The following is a 17405-nucleotide window of genomic DNA, read 5'->3' on the forward strand; positions in this document are numbered from 1 at the left end:
TCACATTTACCTTGTTTTATTTAAAAAAAGCTTTGACATTCCAGTGTTTCTGTTTTCCATTTTCTAACAAAAGAGGGTGGCAAGATGACACTCCAGATTGTCAACCATTATTCTCAACACATGTAATCAGATCACAGACACCTTCTGTCCAACCACTCAAACAGATGGGCTTGACTCTTTAAAGAAAAAGAAAAAGAAAAAAAAAGGCATTTATTAGCAGATGTGTATGCAACTGTATGCATATTCAGGACTAACAGGAAGGGGAAGAGTTTGTCATTTTCTCACATATTCACATTGCTATGCCAAATTCTTACAATAGTATAAATAAAACTGCACACAACCTGCAGTGCCATCAGTGCCCCTTGGTATTTGTAAACTATGCCTCCATTTGCTTCTTTCCTCCACCTCCTGTTTACTGATGATAGCACAAGATGCTGATTTTGCACAAATTGGGAAGATGCAGCAGCTGATGACACCATTTTGGTTCACGAGTCTTTTAGTAGGGGGAGGAAGGAAGATGAGGGAATAAAGCAGGAATGACAAAACCATTTTAACAGGACAAATCTCATAGCATCTACTGCACCTGCTTTTAAAAACACACTAAAGTCCTCGCTCACACACAGTACTTCAAAAAAAGGCTGCCTCAGCTATTTACAATTAGGTCCAATGTCCGCCTGTGAAACACACCTGAGACAGAAGAGTTGTCCCAGGACAGTTACTATGAAGCTGCATGTTGGGCTGGACATATAATCTGGTCTAGTATGAACATCAGTATATTTAGTCTAGTCACAGCCTCCTTTGCATTTATCTTTATAACTGTCACTTTTTCCTTTTTCCTTCAGCAACGCAAATTCAAGCAGTTGCATATGCACAGCCTCAACAGAAAGCATGTTTTTGGTGAACATTCATGTTATGATAGTCATAGATGGTCTCTTAAATAATTCTAATCATTCCTGTCTCTAAAGGTTCTGAAGCCTGATTTCTTCTTTGTGCTGGAACAACCTGATTCCACAAGACCTTGTTTACAAGCACCACTTCCACTAATGGTGCCACTAGTATTAAAAAACAAAAAACAAAACAAACAAACAAAAAGCGGCAGACAATAACAATCCCCCCCCCGCAAAAAAAAGAAAAAACCCAACCCTGGTTAAGTAACTCATTCCAACATTGCTCTTTATAATACTGCAACTACAGAGGTGGTTCCACTTTTAGTGCTAAAGCCACACACACAGGGTACACGAAGCAAAGAAATTAATTTTTTTTTTTTTTTTTTTTAAATGACAATGACAATAATTTGTGTATGGGGAAACATCAGTCTGAAGGCTTCCTGCAGGCAGTCAGGCATCCAAAGAGATACAAAGAGTTCATGAGTTCAATGTAAAATTGTGCCCATTTGCTCTCCAATGTGCTGGAAAAGCAATCCTTCAACTGCGTTTTTCTTTTTTTGTAAATCACCAGAAAATAATAAAGTCAACAATAATAAAAAGGAAACATAACTGACCAACACACAGATAGTGGTTTATTGTGTCTTATATTCTCATTTAGTCACGGAGTTGTGGTTGTTGCTCTTTATTATGTACAATAATTTATTAGATTAGCTGTTCTAAAACTTCATATTCACTAATCTGATCTATATATATATATATTTTTTTTTTTTAAAAGGAACATGTCTCTTTTCCTCATTGTTACTTAGAACTGTTGTATAAATTCATGAATTTAATTACAAGCTTATGTGCTATAAGAGTTGCAAATGTTCCAGAGGTGTGTGTTGAAGGAAAAAGAAATAAGAAAAGAAAAAGACATCCAAAAACTCACAAACGCCGAGTGAGAATTTCAAGGTCAGAAATGACTGTGAGCATGGGAGGCTCGGGAACTTTCATCATCAGTGAAGAGGGAAGGATTCATAGGATAGTTGGTGGGCTGACGGTAGATGGTGGTGTGGGACATTTAGGGGTGATGGTCGAGGGCGAGTTATTCTGGACATGCGTGATGGCGTTCATATCTTGAGGTTCTTTATAGTTTCTGTTCTCTTCTTGAGCAGATCTCCCACCTCCTGTAGGGAGCGCAGGTAACTGCTCTGCACCTTGTCCGTAGCAGCTTTCGTAAACGACGCCTCCTCCTGAAACACATGAAAGTGGAGGTGAAACCTTACAGCTGGGTGGGAGATACTACAGTTAAACTTTGGATTTCAGGCTTGAAAAGATTTAAGATCTGTAATATCCAAACCCTGTTATCATGTCTTTCTGCAAATCAAGGCATAAATTCAATCCTAATAGATAATATCTAATGATTAGTAGTTTCAGGCAAGAAGATCCTAGGTTTGAATCCACCATATGGGCGGGGCCTTTCTGTGTCTGTGTCGTTTCTGTCCAGGTATTCCGGCTTCCTCCCACGGTCTTCTAAATTGCCCATATTTATGAATGTGAGTGAATGATTAGTTGTGTTACCCCTGTGACAGACTGACAAACTATCCAGGGAGTATCCTGTCTCTCGTCCTATGGCAGCTGGGACAGGCTGGAGATTTTGTCAGCTACCAAACCTCAGTTTTTAAATGCATAAAATGACTTTTGTTTTGTTTCTATTTAAAAAACAAAAACAAAACAAAAACATCTTTATCTGTGCACTAACCTGTGTGCATCCTTCCAAGGTTAAAGTGGCCAATTTAAGTGCTGTCATGGCAGTCTCTTGGCCCTTTATATGCTCCATGGCCTGTGTCAGCAGGTCTTGCAAGTTCCCTGTCAGCTCCTGGAAGCCACACATCACCACTGGCTGGAAAAGAAAAGACACAACAACAGTGTTCAGGCAAGTAGGTGGACAGCAGAGTATTGTTTATGAGTCCGTATGCAGATACAGTGCACCTAAAAATGGAAGGAGTGAAAGGGGCAACTGTACCAGAGCTGTGTTTGCATCCTTTTTCTTCTTTTTCTTTTTCTGTAAACTTGTCTTTAGTGGTCGAAGGATCTTGGCACAGTAACTAGCCATCCACAGGACTATGCACATGGTCTGAGCAAAATAACATGGTGCATATTATAGACAGCATGAGATTTGGTAGAAAACAAGATGTAAACTGTGTGTGTAGAAGCTGAGATGTTTCACCTCAACAAAGAAGACTAGGTTTTCTAATAAGGACGGCTGGGTTTTTAATTTGCCTTCTTTCATTTCCAATAAATCTCCTTTACATTTATTCAAGATTTCTGTGGACAGAGGAGGAAAACATGAAGTATCCCAGATGTGCAATAACGTTTATTTTTGATAAAGAAAACCATCTAGTGACTCACCTTGAAGCTGAACTACTATTGATTTGAAACCGTTACAGATCTGTGTCTGAAGCTCTGATGACTCATCTAGGAGGGTAAATAAGGAGGAGTGGACAAAAGAAAATCATCAGGCTAAATCCAATAATTTGTTAGTCTTCATGTTACCGTTGTCTCTTCTTACCATGTGCAGCCGTCTCCAGCTCATGTAGGTGGACAGACAACTGCAGGGCTGCAGCCTGACACTGACAGCTTCCACTGGACAAAGCTAGGACCAGACGGGTCGAGGGCGGTCCCAGGAACGGATACTGGAATAACAACATCACTATTACAGCAAAGCACTCCAATCCGCGCAAATGTACAGCAAACGTCATGTGAAAATATTGATGAAGTAGAGATTCGGTCGAAACTCATCTGACCACTTGGGGTTGGTGTAAATTAGGTTAGTTCCAGTTACCCTGTGCAACATGGATCCAATACATTTGGGGGAGGATGTTAAAATTGATACATGACAATAACTAAAAAAAAATCATAAGGAACTTATCAGGTATTCCTGATCAAAGAGTTTCCATTTAAGATCTTTTCACTGCTGACTGGGACACTGTGAGCACACCATCATATGAACGTAGTGGTGAGTTTCCACTCATTGATTAGCGCTGTTCCTGAACACTGACCGAATGCTAACAGGTTTGGGTCAGCATTGGCTTTTAGCTGTGTTGTCTAATTTACTGTGTATGTAATTTGTATTAAAGGGAGTGCGAGGCTGCCATCTTGAATCTGACTCAATCAACTGTATGAAGGCATGTTACTTACACACACAAAAAACGTGGGCCCACAAACACAACCTTTCCCACTAATTAACCAGCTGGAGGAGATTTCTTGTTGAAATATTGTGCCTTTGTATTGTTTGATTCTTGAATCTAAAAATAAACTGTTGCCCAACAGTCACGATTTTAAAACTCAAATCGGACAACTCTGGACTAACGCACTGGCTCCTTCCTGGAGAACAGAATACACAATTCATTTTGTGCAATCAGTGATGCATTTTGTGGGCAAATGTGTGGACTAAGAAATAGACAGTTGAAATTCAGACTTTTTTGTGTCTAAAAGAAAAATCCTTCAAATTCGTTAGAATGCATATGCCATCACCTTTCATGTTTAAAAACAATAAATAAATAAAATAATCACTCTTTGCCTTCTCATTCATGTATTGCTATGAAGTGAGCCTTTGTATATCGGACAGAGGAGTCAGTGAGGTTGACTTCAACTCAAATGTATTGGTGTAGTACCAAATAATACAGCCGCCTCAAGGTACTTTATACTAAACAGTAAAGACGCTACAATAACAGAGAAGACTTGCTTGTTTGTGTGTACCTGTATGCGTTTTTCTGCCATCTGAGCTGCTGTCTGTAGAGTCTGGTTCAGCTGGGAGAGCAGGCTGCTGAGAATTGAGGTTTTGTCTCCCACTCCGTTCTCATTGGATATCTCAGAGTTTTGCTGTGAGGGCATATGTCCCAACGCAGCCAATGAGGCGAGGAGGCGAAGGGTTAGAGAACGTATTCTGAGCCACATGGACTCTTCCTCTAGAGACTGACGTCGGTGTTCGTCTGTTAGCTGTCTGTAAACAGAAGAGTAGCACAGGGTTGGATTGGAGACTGTGAGTGAGTACCAGCGTCTCTGTAACCAAAAAAAAAAAAAAAAAAAAAAAAAAGGACTATACCTGTCTTTAGGATCCCAGCACGTAAAAACAGTTAGGTCTCTGTTGTCCCTCATACTATCCCAGGGGATGTCATCCTCTTCTGCAGACAAAGACATGGCCTTCACACTCTCTTCCAGACTCAAGACACTGCAAAACAGAAAAATACAACATCACAATCAACTATAGATAGAAATCCACAAGTTGATGTAAATTAGTGTGAATATTCTTACATATCAGCCTCAAGGAAGAGGTCGAGCAGCATCCTCTCAGTGCGGACCTGGGCAAAGTGCAGCGACTGGTTTAACCTGTTCCTGAGAGCAATGAACTCTGGGATTTTCTCAAACGCTCCATACTTATATGCCTGGATGATATACTCTGAGGTCTGGCAAAGGAGAGATAAATGAGGAAGGTAACGTAAGAGCAGGAGATCCAGTAAAAGTCTCTGCAATTAAATCACAAAGAGGGATAGACTTACATCTTTCTGGTTTGAGTGGAAAAACCTGAGGGAGAAATTACAGGACTGGGAGGCTGCAGCAAACTGACCCAGTGACTCAGCATAGCGCGTTAACAGAAAACTGCAAAAATTAAAAAGATGTTTTTTAATTAAAGTATCTGAGTCAAAGCTCAGATAATTTCCTTGGGGGATTAATAAGGTGTTCTGATTCTGATGAGGGCAAGGACTCACATTCATCCGAAGTACAAAATTAGTCCAAACATTCTTTTACTCCAACTTTTCATTTCATTCAATTTATTCAATTTTATTTTATATAAAATTGAATTGAAGTCAGTTTCCTAACTTAAGGAATACTATAGATGCTATGTTGCAAATGATTGACGCAACTACCAATGAAAGAGAAGTATGCTGTTGACCGACATATGACACGGTAGCAGACATGTTAGACCAGTGGGTCTTAACCTGGGTTCGATCGAACCCTAGGGGTTCAGTGAGTTGGTCTCAGGGGTTCAGCAGAGCCTCCGCCGTGACATGCACGGCTCATTTTGTGCACCAGTAAAAAACATATCTAAGTCTTGAATTTGAAAAAAATCATTTTATTTTTCACTAAACAGGGGTTTAGCATATGAAACTGGTGGGGTTCGGTACCTCCAACAAGGTTAAGAACCACTGTGTTAGACAGATGGTTATCTAAGCAACCAGAGCCTAGATAGCCAAGTAGCGACCAACCATCAGCAACAAAGTGTTGTGTGACGAGAAATCTGCTTTCTTTCCATGTTTCACCACAAAAACAAGTTCTGTACTGACCCTATGGTGTCATGCTGTACATGCTTGGCATCCAGGCTTGAGTAAAGGTCCACTACAGGCTCAAATGCTCCCAGTCGACAGTACAGAAGCAGTAACAGCAGCTTGAACTGGGCATTGGAAGGACTGTGAAATAGTCCCTCCTGGAGGAGACCCAAACACTGCCACATCATGTCCTCATCTCCTACAGGCACACAGATACACACATTTAGACACATCACATCACTGAGAGACAGGAAGTTCTGCACTGAAAAAGAAAAACTCACCGGTCTCTGTCCATAAGTCAATGTATACATGAGCGGCCATGAGACAATACATATCAGAAAACTGCAGCTCCGTCTTTAGAGTGTTCTTTCCTGTTGAACAGAGACCAAGAAGTCAGAACAAACAAAAACATGCACAATGAACAGAACAAAAATCTTTAAAAGCGTTAAGTTTTTGTACAGTAAAGTCACCCTACATCACCCTACAGTTCTTAGAATGTTGACTGCAAACCTCCAACAAAGTCTCCCTTATATCTTAAAAAACATGCCCAATATGACCAAGTAAAGTATGCTTGTCTGTAAAAATGAAAATGAAAAATGAAGCCAATGCCCAAGTGCTACACGTTGTAGCAGACAAAGGCACTGTGATGTCACCTACCGGTTAGTGAAGCCCTACTATCTGAAACCTCAAGCTGAGCATTTTTACCTTCACCTTATTAGCTAACCGTAAACTGAGGGACACTATCTGCTCGTTGGCTAACAGCTTATCAATCATAGCAAAGCATACCCTGTGTTTATCTTCCCTTTTTATTCAAATTGGGACCCCAGTCACCCATCACATAGACTCTTCACCCTCCTGCCCTCTGGGAGGCGCTACAGGAGCCTCCGGACTAAGACCACCAGATACCGGAACAGCTTCTTTCCTACAGCTGTCAGACTCCTGAACTCTGCCTCCTGACATCTGACCCACGTTAAACTCATGGACTGAACATACACACACCCACAACCACCTACACACATACACAATGGACAACCGTACCCTCAAACACACAATAATAACATGGACTGAACCACCACTCACAACCACTAGCACTTTATATAGCCTCTGTAGAAATTATCCACATATCTCACTTATCTTAACTGCACTACTGTATAGTTCTGTGTAAATAATCATTCTGTACATACAATAATTTTTAATCCTACAACTGTTTATAACTTGCATAGTTCACATTTCTGTATAACTGTATATCTCATATTTCTGTATAGTTTTTTATTTCATATTCTGTATAGTTTTTTTTTTTTTTTTTTTTTTTCATATTTATATCCTGTTCATAGCCTGTACATAGCTTGTACTCACTACAGCCTGTACATACTTATAGTTATAGAATATTCATAACATACTTCATACCGTGTACATTATAACATACCATAATAGACCCATTTCTGTAATATACTTACAGATCTATATTATTGCTAATATATATTGTAATATATCTATATCATGGCTAAAGCACTTCTGGATGGATGCAAACTGCATTTCGTTGCCCTGTACCTGTGACATGTGCAATGACAATAAAGTTGAATTCTATTCTATTCTATAACTTACAAAATGACCTTTAGTTTGTACTCAATATTGGTCACTGAGACCACAAGGTCATCAGAAAATTGTTGCATACGTGTCTATATATTTGGATTTCCTATTGCAAACATCAGAGGAGAGGAGCTCCCTGTTGCTAATTAGAAAGAATACATGTTTGCTTTGCTCTTCAGACCCAAAAGCTACATTCCATCCGTCTAATGGCCACTTTGGGTTGGCTTAAAAAGAAAAACAAAACAAAACAAAACAAAACCCCCCAACATCTTAAAATGTCTCATTTTAGTAAAGTAAGTAATACCGATAATTAGCAGATGCACCTGTGGTATCAATTTGAAACTCCTGAAGCTCGTTTCATTTTCAAGTTACTGCATTCATAAACTTAAATGTCCACATTGCCCGCCTACCTCAGCCTTTTACGGCTGTGGAGTAACAAAACATGACAGCAGCTTAAAAAAACAAACAAACAAAAAAAATAAACAAAAAAATTAAACATCTGACACTTAAAAATTTGAAGTCCATAAATCAATAGATGACATAATGTTACCAGCATCTTTATATTTTACAGTCTATGTCATGCATAATTGCAGTTTTATAACTTTATTGAACACACAAAAATGTATGAAAGCACTTTTATTCCTGGGATGCCTGAGAAAGAAACCCTATTAGTAATTGACTATCGGCACGTTCAACTGGACGCTGCTGTTATCAGAAGAAATGTGCCAGCAAACAAGGGTTGTGTTCACACTTTGCTATTGACAACAACACATATCTGTCTGGCTCCACGACAAGATTTCACACCTCTTGGCTGTGGAAAATCTGATGATCCTGAATGAATGTCAATCCTTTTATGGGTCTAAGAATGAATAAAAATGTTGTTCTCACCAAACTTAAGCCCATGATGATAGTGAGCCTTAAGCTCTGTGATAAGATGAAGTTTGCCATCCACGTCGAGGGAATGATGCAGTCCTAGTGCACGGCTTAGCTGACACACACACAAATGCCTCTGCAGCGCTTTGGTGTCCTCTGGAAAAGCAAATCCTTCCTCTTCCTGGTTGCCCAGTGGAACTGCCTCACTCAGACGATTAATGAACTAAAAAGAATTCAAAGACAGAAATATGTTTCACGACCACGCTTTTCATTCTGCAAAAGGCAGTTCCACAGTTCTGCTTTAACTTTCTCTCACCTGAACGTGCTGCTCAGGAGACAGCAGGTGTAGGTATATTTTTAGGTCAGTGATGCAGCAGGGCTTGTCTCCAAACTTGTTGAAGAACTGCACCATTAACTCTAAAGGCTCACCTATTTATGGCCAACCAACAGACTGTCAGACTGAGGCAACAGGACATACATAAATACATGCTTATTCAGTATGTGTGTGTGTGTGTGTGTGTGTGTTTTACCTAGTAGGCTTTCCTCAGGACAGCCTCTTTCTCTCAGTCTGTGCATTAATTCAAGACGAGCCAAGTAAGGCCCTCTGAGTGAGCGGGACTCTTTGCCGTCCTCCCCCTTAATCCTCTCCTCCACAAACCTCACCACCTCAGCCACAGTGTGATGTACTGAACCCTCTGAACAGCTATGTGATGGACAGAAAAAAAACTTCAGAGTGTACAAGAGATAATATTATGAGATATATGAGATAAATTGGACATATATAATATTATATAATGTCTAATTTGTTAAAAAATATCCTCTGTAAAGTTTGGAGAACAGCACAGCAACAGGTCATAGGCATAAGGTGTTCCACATCTTGTTTGTCTTGCTGAAGGGTGTGTGTATTTTTTAAATTAATAATTCATTTAATAATTAACACATGGCTTTCAGCAACTAGTAGGGATTTTGAAGGTTAAATAGGAGGAAGACCTTGCTGAAGGGACTGTTCACCATAAGGTTGGGCGATTGGACGAATATATCGACGATAGGTTGAGCTTTCCGCTGATCGTTTTTACAAGAGTGATTTATTTATTTATTTATTTGCACATGGGTAAGTTTGCTGATAATGTTGGTTGAAGCTAAGAGAAGCAGCTGTGAACAGATGCACCCTCCTCAAAGTGCGCTCAAATGCAGCGATTCATTTACTCTAACTCATAACAGAAAAAAAGAAAGGCAGTAGCCTATGTTCAGAAAAACACAAAAATATTTTATTTAAATAAAAAAAAAAACACAATGGTGGGGAGGGAAACAAAGAGAAACTGGTTTCTTTTTTCCACAATAACAGTGTTTACAGGCTGTTCCAGTGTTTATCGGTCTTACACAATCGACCAAACAACAGAAAATTAAAAAGTTAAAAATCAAAATGCCTCTTTCAAACATAAAAACAACAAACAAAAAAACCCCTCCAACGCAATGTTGAGTCTTCTGTGCGATTTGGGGCATCTCAAATATATAAATGAATAATCCAAAAAGTAGCTATATTAATACTGAAACAAACAAGAAAGTAAAATATTCCTTCCAAACAAGACTTACAAATTCTAAACGCGCAAATCAGTCCGTGCATGATTACACTGCTCCTCCCATCAAAAAGTCAGCGCATGCACGAATATATCGCTTCCAATAATCGTTGGTTATCGGACTGATGATTTCTGGTTGGAAAATTTTTTACACATTGCCCAACCTTATTTAACCATCATGTGTGGGTTTTGTTAAAGTAAGGGAATGGATGCAGAGTTCACACAGATGGAAATCTTTATGCATTCAAAATCAAACACCTATGTACTCACTGTTCTCCTTCTTCTGGCGGGCTCCACGACTGATCCACCAAGTGAAAGAGAGAGTCAAAGTAAGCTGGGTAGAACTGCCAATCATCAGGACTGCAAAGAAACACATTTTTTTTTTTTGTTGTTGTTGGCTGATATCTGTACTCCATCAGACGTGATGTGCATCGACTGATGCCATGTTCTGATCAGTTATTGGTCTTGGACAGCTTGTGCACTGTTAAGATAAAAGCTCACTCACTTTTTAAGTAGCAGTTTGTGGGCCAAAGCGTTGCACTCTGGCCAGCGTTGCAGTCGCTTGTACAGCATCATACACTTGTTTTCTCTGCTCTGCAGCTCACTGGTCAGCTTCTCTGTGCAAAAATATACCAGTATTAGCTGAAGAGGAATTTCAGAATGCACAGCATCAGATTTATAAGCCATGCATGCCACATTACTTCAAACTATCCCCGTTATTTTATTGACAATGCTGTTTAACACTTTATTTACTCACTACAGCTTACTTTAAATATAAATAACTTTTTCTTCTTCCACTGCCAAACATGACTGATACTATTTCAAAGTGTTAATGTCACATGGTTAGTTTAAGAAAGTGTGTGTGTGTTTATGAGTGTGTGTGGGGATCTACCTACCCCCAAGTGGGCCCCGGATCACTTCAAGGGCCTCTACACATTTCCCCAAGCGCTCTAGGATCATAAAATACAGTTGCACCTACAGAACACAAGCGTTAAAGTGAAAAAGTAAGAACTGTGCAATATTCTAACATTTGTATTTTCATCTTAAACATGCGTAATGAGCAGTTAACACCAAAGTGCAGAATTCAGTTTTTTTTCTGGCAATTAATATGCCATGGGTTTCATTTAGTAAAAGTTTTTTTTAATGCCAACCTGACAACTGTAACTTAAAATATAAGACTCTCTCAGCTGTCAATGAAAATCCAAAGGAAATTCTGAATTTTAAAAAACAAGTTGAGCAACTGGGATTTTGCCAGAATCCTGCTGTCCATTTAAGTTGGTGTCCATTGTCTTAATACTGAGTTGATAAAGCCAACATACTCACCTCTGCTTCTGCTTCAATCTTCTCCTCCTTGACCATTTTTTCCACCATGCGTTCAGCCAGAGGCAGGAACATGGTCTGAGCCAACTTTTCATCTTGGGCTGAGATTGCCTTAGAAACAAGCACACAGTACTTTTACTGTCTGTTACCAATCATTCTAATATTTCAGCATTCATGTTATAAAAGCTTTCCTGTACCTGCATCACAAGACTCATGACCGACCAGAAGTAATAGGGATTCTTGGGGACAATTTTATACAAGGCCATTCCTGCCTGTAAATAGGAGGATGTAGCCATTAATACATTAATTCTGCTTCTAAATCACTGGAATTAATTTTCAGGGGAGCCCAAAAACCTGCTTGTTGCTCATATGTGCTCTCTTTGAGCTGTCTCACCTGCTGCATCTTTTTGTATTCTCCCACACGAGCGTACGCCATGAAGAGGTGAGAGTGATACTCTTCGCTTAGAGGAACCTTCTTCACTGCAGCCTCATACAGCTTGGTGACCAACTCAGCTGTGGACAACACACACATATTCAATATTCAGTCACCCAATGTTAATACCAGCTTTCATGTGTGTGCATATATACTCACGACGATGCATCTCTCTGTATAGTATAGTCAGAGCTTGAAGTGAGTTGTCATCAGTGGGCTCGAGAGTGGCCACTTCCTGGGCTAAAGTGAAAGCTTCATCCTGCTTTCCGGTCCTCTGAAGGCCAATCGCCTTCAGGACCTGGAGGAAGCAGAAAAGACTCAGTTATGAAACTGAATGAGAAGGAAAAGGCAAAAAAAGAAAAAAAGAAAAAGATAACCATTACAGATTTCATTGGCACGAATAAAATGGCAAGCCATTGCAGAGGGTTTTAGTTACTGCTAGAAGCAGAATGGCAACCCAAACAAAGGTTTTCTACAAGACAGTTCCAAAGACAAGGATGCACTAAGAACCTAAAACCTTCTGATGTCAAAAACAGTTTCCAAAAACAGTATAAACGAATTACATTTCTGCTGTGTTGATAATTTTAGAGCTCAACCTGTAGCACTGCAGCAGTGGTCCACTTGTAGTCCAGTGTGCCTTAAGCATGAATTTACAGTACTGCAATGATACTCTGCCACTTTGGCTGATGATTGACTGATTGCTTGCAGTCTGGGAACGGCCGATCTGACTGCAGAGCTCCTTCATTGATGGAGGCAGTGTACAAAGTATGTAATATAAGTGATGGTGATACAGCTTCAACTCCAGGATGAAACCTGGAAGTTCTCCCTGCTTCTGCCTTCACTTGGGAATTGGATCAACCCAGAATCAGTCTCTTCCTTTTCTTTTTTAAGAAACATCAGAACCTTCTCATGATCGCTTGATGCTGACTTCATTTTTTGTCAGGGTGAGTTTTCAACTTAAAAGCAAAGCTTTTAGTGTTTATATATGTTATGCAACAAGTTCGTATCTGAATTTCCTGTTGCTTTTTCGCAACGGTGTGAAATGGCCTTAACTGTTACTTTGCTACAGGCTGCAAAAAAATAGCGAATGCTAACATCTTTATGCTTTTGTTGTTTTAGAAACTAATTTTGAGATGCCACTGTGTGATTATGACTGGATACCACTGTCACACCTTGGACATACAGAAGTCGTTTGATCATTTAAACAACACACACACGCACACGCGTCAGAGCCCTGGAGAAAAACAATGCTGAGGGACAACAATGAACTGTGGAAACTTGACGGGCTGACCCACCACAAATACTGGATGTCTGTTACTGTGTGTTCAAACGGACTTCAAAAAGAGTATAACAGGAATAAACGCTCGGCCGTCGGGTCTCCTGCCTTCTGTGTTTTCAACAGAGTATTACTGAGGAGTTAGAACCAACAGAGTCTCGTGCAGGTCTACATCCTTAGCAATGTTATTTTATTGAATGAGCCACATTGCTCCTATTGGCTGCCTCTCTCTGTCACTCACAGACCTCTTCTTGAAAGGGGCGAGTGCAGTAGCATTTAAAGCTACAGACACACACTAAAACAAAAAAGCAAAAACCAAATAAACTGGGGTATTCAGGCATGGTCCAAAAAATTGTGTGGTATTTAGTGCTGAAACTTGTAATATACATTCTGAGAACATGTGGGAACAACAATAACATGTCCCGAAGTTGTAAGATATAGGAGCTTAACTCCGAAGATGGGAGAAAAAGTCACTCTAATGAGTCTGACCTACTCAGTCGTCATTTATCAGTTTTAAAAGTTTCTTACCAAGTCAGGAATCCTACCAATTTTTACATGTTATATTAAAAAGTAATTATTTTGTTGTAACTTGGCATCAATACAGTGAGAGTAACTAAAAATAAACATGGATCAAACCAGTAAGACAGTTTATTTTGGTGATCTGCAGCGGAGAAGAAAGTCAACTTCAAATTTTCAAACTGTTAGACATTTAAAGTGTTACCACAGTGAGAGTTAGCCGAGTTAACTGAGAGAGTTAGCTCTCACTGTGGGACTGATATTCCAGAGTGTCTATAATCCCAAGATTAGCAAACTCAGTTTTCACTAACACTGGGATTATACTTTCTACATCCTTGAATTTCATTAGACGGCAAGTGTGAGTGTCCATATCAATGTTTTTTGAGACTGTGCAAACTGCTCCAAGAATTTACATTACAATAATAATAATAATAATAATGCATTGGATTTATATAGCGCTTTTCAAGGCACCCAAAGCACTTTACAATGACATTATTCATTCACGCTCACATTCACACACTGGTGGAGGCAAGCTACGGTTGTAGCCACAGCTGCCCTGGGGCAGACTGACAGAAGCGAGGCTGCCATATCGCGCCATCGGCCCCTCTGGCCAACACCAGTAGGCGGTAGGGTAAAGTGTCTTGCCCAAGGACACAACGACCAGGACAGAGAGGCCGGGGATCGAACCGGCGACCTTCCAGTTACAACCCCCTGAGCCACCGTGACCCCCTGAGCCACGGTTGCCCCACAATGCACCAAATATACAAGCACTCTAGACCGGGGGCTTCAAAAAAGCTTTACAAGTATGACTACTCAGCTATCAGGTTTCCAGCGGGCTTCGTCTGCAAAGAAGTATAATGGAGGCCCAAATCTGCCTTTTGGACCATGCCCACTTTATTAAGAGAAAAAAAGGGGACAAACTGAACAGCAGTTTGGGAGAATGGCACAGCCCACTCCTGAGACATGCTGAACTGACAAGTGTACCTCTGACCTGCGACTTTAAGGCAGCTGTCCAGTCCTACTGCAAATCTCTAATAGTGTGCATGAATATTACGCTTTACAGGTGCTAGATGTGCATGAATCCACTGGATTATCGCAACACCTGTAACTAGCACTGAAATTCAAGCCTTAGCAAAACCTTGACCTCTTCATATTTTGGGACTTCAAATAATGTGATTATTAGAGCAGATGAGCACTGACACTGAAATTTTATAAAATATACTGTTTTTTAATACAAAAGCTCCATTGACCTACAGACCTGTACAGGTTCCAAAAAGTATTGTGCACTTTATTACACTCTTGCAACAGTGGAGGAACCCTCACAGAACACCAACAGAGCTCAACACTTTCAGCATGAACAGTCATTTAGTCACCCACCTTGGCACAGTGCAGGTCCTTGTGTTTCTTCAGCAGTTTATCTGCCTGTTGTATCGCCATTTTATTATTGCCATTGTCAAGGTAATCTGGAAAGCACAAGAACAACATCGCTTTTATTTAATATTTATTTGAGGAATTGACAAAGTAATTCAGAAACTATTTTGGTTTTGGATTCATTTTTTTTTCTGTTTTCTAAGCAAAAATATCAGAGTGGGCCCAGCTTATCAGGGTTCGTGTTGGAGAGCAGGATAGTATTTTTAAGGGTTTGGAATGCTGTTTAAACAAAATTAGAAATTTTACCATATTAATCTGGGCTACCTAACTGACCTGTTAAAATGATCTGCAGATAATGCCAGTAAATCTTTCACTATAATTAAATACAGCTTATCTTAGTGAATGGTTAAAGTATGTGGCTTCAGACATAGACAAGAGATACCTCAGTACAGCTGAGTGCCAAAATTAACCGTTCCAGACAGCAGTGTGATTATGTCATGTCTATTCTCTTGGTTTAAACTATCATCACAGGAGGGAAAAGCTGCCAAATCCTACAGAAACCAGGGGAACCCTGAGGTGTACTTAAGACCCGGTACTGATCAAGTTTCAGCTCTAAGCTGCAGTGAAACTGCAATAACTACATTACAGAGGAGTTTAGGTTACTGTGGAGAGGTACTTGTAGTTGAAGCTTCACTCCCAAAGTAACACACCGGGGGGCGGGGGCAAAAATCCCCCGCGCGCACACGCACACATATATATGTGTATACTTATATATACATATAAAACAATGCGTATTTTCGGTTTGTAGATCTGATTTGAAATACTGTTTATTTTCCATCAGTGCAACACTAGCAGTAAAACAAATTAAAACAGCTGCAAAACTGGTGTGAACTGTTTTAATTTCCCCTCACGGAACAACACCAACAAGTCCATTATTTCCGTTATTCATCACCACTGTTACTGAAAGGTCCACGAGCTGACAGCTGCATGCCAGCTAGCTAGCTAGCAAGCGTTACATCTCAACCGCTAGAGTTAGCTTGAAGCATTGTCCTTAAACTACTAAACCCAAATTTAGCTGGGAGCTAACAGTGGAACCTTCAGTCAGCTACAAAACAGCTAAAGCGTCACAGTGGCGTTAATCGCAAAGGAAATATATGTCCGACAGAGAAAGCCAACTTGCATCAACGAACAACTTTTCTTTTTGTCAACCTGCAGCATGTGCAGGAGCTTATTGATTGACTGCAGCTTAGCTGACACACTAGCAAGCTAAGCTACGCTGTTAAATAGCGCCCATTAGCCAGAGGAGAAAGCACTTCGACTTTGAGAACGAGTCAAACCGAACGCCAAATAATGTCTGCACGTTTCAAGGCAACAACACCACCGAGAATCTCTATAGATTTAAAAGGGACAGGCTGTTTCATTCAGAGACCCGCCACTGGAGATGTGTTCTACCCCGGCTTGGTTGAAAACCGGGTAAGGTGCACTGTCATTGGGCGCTGCGGGCAGCAGAGTCCGTGGCTGCAGCTGGAGGGGCCGCATCGCTGCCCCACGACTCCAGCAGCCTCTAGTTTAAACATATTCCCCAGGTCAGGGCACAGCTGTGTTTACCGAACCTCCACACACAAAGAAATGTGTAACTTTCCATTGAAAACTTACCGTATATAGGTCTGAGCCTCCTGTCGTTTGGATCTTGCACATGGCCTCTCGCCGCCATGGTGTAGTTTACCTGCTGAGTAGATGTTCACGCATGCGTATTCGAAGCGGCCTCAGGAAAGACTAAAGGATTTTATTTCTCGCTGAAAATGCAAAAGTATTGTCCATTATTGTCAGGATGAAACCTGTCTCATGTTTTGACTTTAAACCCACAATAATACAATATGAAAAACAGACTGCTAGCTAACGATAAAAAATTTACTTAATAACCAAGGAAAGTAGTTTTAAAATAGTTCGTGTATTTGTGGCAGATTAAATGTTTCGCTATCCAGATAGATAAAAAAGAATTGTAAATATTGTTTAGCTGTGTTTATCACCTAATAAGTTTTTATTTTAAAGAGTTAGGTTGTGACTCAAAAGAAAGCTAATTCGGGGCCACAAATTGTAGTAAGACTGGCTGTTTTACTAATAATTCTGATTTAGTCAAAGCCCGGCTTTTAAGATTTTAGATCATAATTACAAGTTAAAAAACTGAAACGTATTCAATCAAAGCTCAACGTTAACAGATAAAAAGCACAAAAGCAAAGCCAGCATTTTTTA

The 17405-nt window shown here is 40.1% G+C and overlaps 1 protein-coding gene across 1 annotated transcript; it reads right to left on the minus strand.

Moving 5' to 3' along the window:
- On the minus strand, window positions 1–16936 carry naa25 (N-alpha-acetyltransferase 25, NatB auxiliary subunit). The gene is made up of 24 exons (XM_005457907.4): window positions 16809–16936; window positions 15159–15244; window positions 12149–12287; window positions 11951–12069; window positions 11754–11828; window positions 11560–11667; window positions 11133–11211; window positions 10742–10853; window positions 10507–10596; window positions 9190–9362; window positions 8976–9088; window positions 8675–8882; window positions 6478–6567; window positions 6215–6395; window positions 5429–5528; window positions 5184–5335; window positions 4975–5100; window positions 4629–4872; window positions 3439–3562; window positions 3279–3344; window positions 3097–3194; window positions 2893–3003; window positions 2629–2769; window positions 1–2119 (listed from the first exon to the last, which is right to left on the minus strand). Exons 1-24 carry the CDS (start codon window positions 16864–16866, stop codon window positions 1997–1999), a joined length of 2916 nt encoding a protein of 971 aa, XP_005457964.1. The 5' UTR covers window positions 16867–16936; the 3' UTR covers window positions 1–1996.
- Between the last annotated feature and the right edge of the window lie 469 nt (window positions 16937–17405).

Source organism: Oreochromis niloticus, linkage group LG7 (genome assembly GCF_001858045.2).
Source record: "Oreochromis niloticus isolate F11D_XX linkage group LG7, O_niloticus_UMD_NMBU, whole genome shotgun sequence".
NCBI classification, from domain to species: Eukaryota; Metazoa; Chordata; class Actinopteri; order Cichliformes; family Cichlidae; genus Oreochromis; species Oreochromis niloticus.

Excerpts from the sequence above, each read along its gene's own strand:
- naa25 (XM_005457907.4), bottom strand. The coding sequence starts at position 16,866 with ATGGCGGCGAGAGGCCATGTGCAAGATCCAAACGACAGGAGGCTCAGA. Across the intron at positions 15,245-16,808 it reads GAGGCTCAGACCTATATACG|ATTACCTTGACAATGGCAAT; the intron begins GTAAGTTTTCAA and ends TGTGCTTTCCAG. Across the intron at positions 12,288-15,158 it reads AGGACCTGCACTGTGCCAAG|GTCCTGAAGGCGATTGGCCT; the intron begins GTGGGTGACTAA and ends TGCTTCCTCCAG.